The 6,000-nt window shown below is 42.2% G+C and overlaps 1 protein-coding gene across 8 annotated transcripts in view; it reads left to right on the plus strand.

Moving 5' to 3' along the window:
• Positions 1-5,747, plus strand: part of atg13 (ATG13 autophagy related 13 homolog (S. cerevisiae)) — a 71,725-nt gene extending 65,978 nt beyond the window's left edge. For 7 of the 8 annotated variants that reach the window (XM_069896319.1, XM_069896314.1, XM_069896294.1 and 4 more), the window contains one exon: positions 5,222-5,747. In XM_069896319.1, coding sequence (XP_069752420.1) covers positions 5,222-5,299 — 78 coding nt within the window. In that variant the 3' untranslated portion in view covers positions 5,300-5,747. Of the gene's footprint in view, positions 1-926; positions 1,012-5,221 lie in introns of all 8 variants that reach the window. The other variant, XM_069896302.1, reaches the window with a different exon arrangement.
• Positions 5,748-6,000: the final 253 nt, after the last annotated feature.

A 6,000-nucleotide genomic window follows, 5' to 3' on the forward strand; every position in this document is an offset into this window, starting at 1 on the left:
TCTGGAGGGTTGTGGAATGGGAGCCAGTCATCGGGACTCGCGGAATAATGGTCAGCAAAGAATAGAAGGGCTGAATTACCTGTTTTTTTAATGCTGTAGCATCTATGACTTCTTCAAGCTTTTAAAAGCTTCCTAGTCCTGTTTATTCCCACTCATTTTTGCTTCCTTGTATGCCCTTTATTTTGGTTTTACTTTGGCTTTGACTTGTCAGCCACAGTTGTGACATTTTTCCATACAAATATTTCTTTTTTGGAATCTACCTGTCCTGCAGCTTCCTTATTTCTCTCAAAAACTTCAGCCATTGTAACTCTGCCATCCTCCCTGCTAGTGTGCCAATCAACTTTGACCAATTCTTCCCTTGTACTTCTGTCGTCCTCTTTATTCCACTGAAAAGCATATGATTTTACTTTCTCTGTCACAAATTGCAGGGTGAATTTTATCACATTATGATCACTGCCTCCCAAGGGTTCCCTTACCAACTCTGGTTCATTATACAATACACATTCCAGAACTGCCATTTCCCTAGTTGGCTCAGCCGCAGGCTGATGTTCTAAGAAGCCACCTTGAAGGCATTCAATAAATTCCTTGGGATCTAGTACCAACCTGATCTTCCCAATCAACCGGCATATTAAAATCCCCCATGACTATTGTAACATTGCCCCTTTTGCAGGCCTTATCTATCCCTCTCTACTTTGCACGACACTTTTGAAGTCTGAGCCCAACTCTCATGAGAGTCTTTTTTACCCTTACAGTTTCTTAACTCTACCACATGGATTTTATATCTTCTGATCCAATGTCTCCTCTATTCAAAAATTGAATTCCATTTTTAACCATCAGATCCACCTCACCCCCTCTGCCTACTGTCCTTTCCTTCCAATACTCTGTGTATCCATGAATATTTAATACCAGGTGTGCTCTTCTTTCAGCTACGACTCAGTGATGGCCACAATGTCAGACCTACCAACTTCCAGCTGCGTTACTAGATCATAATCCTTATTTCTTATACTGCAGGTATTTAAATACAAGACCTTCAGTGCTATATTTATCAGTCTTTTCAATTTTGTTTCCAAAGTACATTGTTAAATCCTTAATCTTCACTTGCATTTTTATCCTATTGATTTCCGAACCTTCCTTGCAATCTCATTCCTCAGTGTATCTACTTGTGTAACTTCTGCCCTATTCGCTGACCTCTCATTCTGGTTCCCATCCCCCTGCCAAACTAGTTTAAACCCTCCCCAACAGCTCTAGCAAAAACCTGCCTGCAAGGGTATTAGTCCCCTTCCTGTTCAAGTGCAACCCATCCTTTTTGTATAGGTCCTCAGTAGAGATCCCAATGATCCACTAATCTGAACCCCTGCACCAACGCTGCAGCGACGCATTAATCTGCCATAACTTCCTATTCCTGCCCTCACTGGTGCATGACACAGGCAGCAATCCAGAGATTACCACCTTTGAGGTTCTACTTTTTAGCTTCCTTTCTGACTCCCTATATTCTCTCCTCAGGATCCCATCCCTTTTCCTATCTCTGTCATTGATATCAACATGGACCATGATATCTGGCTGCTCACCCTCCTGCTTTTCACTTATGCAGGGAGTAAGTAATACGTACTCGTCTGGTCTCTTTACCTCCAGAAGGATGGGGGGAGTGTAGTGATTGCTGGGATTGGTTTTTGGGAGTAAGGTTGCGTGGAGAGATGAAAACCTACACACAAACTTGAGAATAATGACAAGTGATTTTATTGAAGCTTATCAAATTCTTAGGTGCTTAAGATCCATATGAATTAATCTTTCTGCACTGAGATACTGAGGACCAGGAGCCACAGTCTAAAAGTTGGAGATAAACAAAGAGTTGGAATAAAGGCGACCTTCTCTGGTAGACTGCTAGTGCCTACTGGTGTCCTGCAGAGGTTGGTGTCGGATTTTCTCATTTATGAAGGATATAAACATAGGTGGTGGGGTAGGTAGGTTTAAGGAAGCAGCGAGTTTTCCAAGGGACTTGGACAGGTTGGGAGAATAGACTAAGAAGTGGCAGTTGGACCCCAGTGTAGGAAAATGTACGGTCATGCACTTTGATGGAGACTATTTTCTAAATGGAGATAAAATACAGAAAGTAGAAGCCCAAATGGGCATGGGAGTTCTAGTGCAGGATTCCTTAAAGGTTAACTTTCAAGCTGAGTCAGTAGTAAGGAAGGCAAATGCCATATTATGCCATGCACAAAAGTGTTGGTGAAACTCAGCAGAGCATGCGGCATCTATAGAAAAGAAGGAATCACCAACATTTCAGGCCTGAGCCTTTCATCAAGGTATGAACACAAAGCAAGCAGGCACCTGAAAAAAAGGTGGGGGAGGAAGGGGCAGGGGAAGGAGTGGGAATGTCTACAGCCCACAGAAAGTCACCGTTAGTCAACAACATTTTTTTTTCTGGGATATCCTCATTTTCAGTCCCCAATCAGTGCAGATTAACAAGAACGTCTCCTCCCAAATCTGTCTCAGCACTGGAGCAACACAGGGTTCCATTATTGTCACGTAATACTACATTTAAAATGAAGGCAGAGTCGCCACTTTTTCCAGCGCCCTTCACAGAAATGTGACCCCAGCAAGGAACAAACTCATGACCCCTGGTTTACAAGAGCAGTGCTCGAACCACTGCTCTATTCATTTTACCCTTATGACTGTGGCTTGGTATGACGACAACACCATTTACAAATTTGCTGATGACACCACTGTAGTGGGCTGAATAAAAAGACGCAATGAGTCAGCAGGCAGAAGAGAGATTGAAAACGTGGCTGGATGGTGCACCAACAACAATCTCTCACTTAGTGTCACTAAGAGTAAGGCACTAATTGCTGACTTCAGGAAAGGAAAGCCAGAGGTGTACAATCCAATGATCATTAGGGGATCAGAGGTGGAGAAGGTGAGCACATTTAAATTCATAGACATCACTATCTCTGACCCAATATACTGATGTCACCATGAAGCAAACACATTAGCACCTCTACTTCTTGGGAGTTTGCAGAGGTTTGGTATGACATTGAAAATCTTGGCATACTTCCACAGATATGTGGTGGAAAATATACTGGCAGGCTGCATCACGGCCTGGAATGGTGCATCAATACCTCTAAGTAGATAGCCCTACAAAAGGTCGTGGATACAGCTCAGTACATCACAGGTAAAAGTCTCTCCGTCATTGAGAACATCTACATTGAACGGTGCCATTGAGAGCAGCAGCAATCATCAAGGATCCACACCACTCACATGCTCTGTTCTCGCTGCTGCCATCAGGAAAGCGGTCTAGGTGCCACAAGATTCGAACCACCAGGTTCAGGAACAGCTGGTCCCCCTCCACCATCAGACTCCTCAACAACAAACTCAGAGACTCATTTAAGAACTCTTATTTTGCACATTACTTATTACTTTTTTTTGTATTTGCCCAGTATGTTTACATTTATTTATTTGTTTACATTTTGTTTCTTCTTGAGTGCAGCTTACAGTTACCGCTAAGTAAAAATTCTGTCTGACTGCAGGAAAAAGTATCTCAGGGTTGCACGTGATGTCATAGATGTACTCTGACAATAAATTGAACTTTGAGCTTGGGTAAGAAGTCATGGGTGGGTAAGTGGACAGAAGAGGAAAAACAGTGGTGATGGAGGGAGGGGGTAGATGTCTAAATGGAGAGGAAAGGAAAGGGGGTGGACATCTGGAAGAAAGGAGACAGTAGGAAAGGGAAAGAGATTCAGTGGGAAGAATTCAAAGGAAACTGGAGAAGTTGATATCTTCCTTGTGTCCTTCCTCCAATATGCGGGTTTCACGGTTTGGCAGTGTATGAATAAACATCATGGTGTTTGGAATTAAAATGGTTGGCCATTGGAATGTCGCTGTTATTATAGAGGGCAGAGCCAAGGTGCTCAACGAAATGATCTCCTTTGTCTGCAACCAGCCTCAATGATGTACAGGGGGGCACAACAGGAGCACCAGATTCAGCAGATGGCCCCAGAAGACTCACAAGTGAAGTACTGCTTCAATTGAAAGGATTGTTTTAGGCCTCGAATGGTGGTGAAGGTGGAAATTGGGTATAGGTGTAGCATTACTTGTGGTCACAGGAAGAGGTATCGATTAGTGTGAAGGATTGAGTGGCCGAGGGTGTCCCAGAGGGAGCGGTCCTTGCGGAAACCAGAAATGGAAAGATGTGTCTGGTTGTGGGATTATGTTGTCGGTGGCAGAAATTGGGGAGGATAATATGTTGGATTCGGAGACTGGTGGGATGGTAGGTGAGGACAAGGGGAATCCTTTCCTTGTTGCATCTCAGGGGAGATGTGCGGGAAATAGAAGAGATGCGGATAAGGGCTGTTGTAATGTCAAACCATATTTGGAGTATTGTGAGCAGTTTTGGATGTGGTTGCGTTGGAGAGGGTCCAGAAAAGGATTACAAGAACGATCCTGGGAATTAGCAGATTAACACTTGAGGAATGTTCTCAATGGAGTTTGGAAGAATGAGGGAGATCTCATTGAAATTTACCAATTATCAAAAGGACTGATTGATTGGATATGAAAAAGATGTTTTAGTCGTTGGAGAGCCATGGACAAAGGACGAGCCTCGGAATAAAAGGATGTTCCTTTAGAACAGAGGTGAGGAGAAATTTCTTGAGCCAGGAGAAATTCCTTCAGCCAAAGGATGGTGAATCTGTGAAAGTTGTGGCCACAGGTGGCTGTGGAGCCCACATCATTGATGCAGGTTGATTGGTTCTTGATTAGTAAGGGCATCAAAGGTTATGGGGAGAAGGCAGGATAATGGGGTTGAGAGGAAATATGCATCAGGCATAATTCAAATGACAGAGCAGACTTGATGAGGTCTAATTCAGCTACATCATATGAGCCCATTTTCACGTGCATTTTCCTGAAGGATGGTAAGGGGAATCACTTGAGCATTCATTTTGATATCCATGAGAACTGTTCATTTTCAGTATAGAAAGCCAAATTGAAAAACATGGGGGGGAAAAAATACATGATCCCAATGTTGCTGCAGTGTTCCATTGGTCCTCTGGAATGTCATCCTGTGTTTGGTGATCATGTTGAAGTGGGAAGCATAATCTCACATGTTTGACACAAAGATGAGTATCCTACCAATTGAAGAATAAGAAGGAATGCAGGCCTGCAACATTTTTCTTGACCTGCTTAGTCAATGAAGAGCATTTCTTTTATTGGTTTTATCTCTTTGTCCCAGGATTCCTTACCTGAGAAGCTGGCCATCTACGAGAAGAATATGGAAGAATTTGATGCCTTTGTAGACACTCTGCAGTAACTATCTGCTCCAGCTTCAGGAGCAATACACCTGCAACAAGCACCGAGGTTGAAAGTTGTTTTCCCTCTATAAATAAAATGTATATATTTTTAGAAGTACCGAATCCCCTTATTTCTATAGATGTCTATCTTCAATCTGTAAGTACATTTTCTAGTTGCACTTACTGATTGCCATAATTCAAAAGTGAGAGTATACCCTACTGTACACGTGTAAATATCTTGTAAAGCCAAACAATATTTAATCAATGTATTTCTTTATATGGAAATAGGAAGTTTTGTGTGCTCCTCTCAAGTCTAGTTGATGGTTTTTAATTTAAATCACAGCATGCTTGTTTCAGACCCCATGATTTGTAGCGTGTCTCTTCACTGTAGAAAAATGTAAAAAAAAAAATAAACCAATTGGGGCAGTGGTAACTTGATCCCCTGGGAGATAAAACTGTGAAAGTGTGTTTAAAGTTTCACAATTGTCTTTATTTTTGACACGCTGATGAACTTGTGCCATTTATTTTATGGAAACGTCATGACTATATGTCCCTCACGCATTAAATATGAATTTGGAATACTCAAATGACTGAAATTCCAAGTGGCTCCACAAATTTGGCTGCTTCATGTCTGTGTCCTTAAACAGAAGCCACTCTTGATTTGATAACCAAAAAGTATCCTGATAATCTAGGGCAGCCATTCTCAACCTTTTTTGGCTAT

This window comes from Narcine bancroftii, chromosome 1 (assembly GCF_036971445.1).
Source record: "Narcine bancroftii isolate sNarBan1 chromosome 1, sNarBan1.hap1, whole genome shotgun sequence".
In the NCBI taxonomy this organism is placed as follows: Eukaryota; Metazoa; Chordata; class Chondrichthyes; order Torpediniformes; family Narcinidae; genus Narcine; species Narcine bancroftii.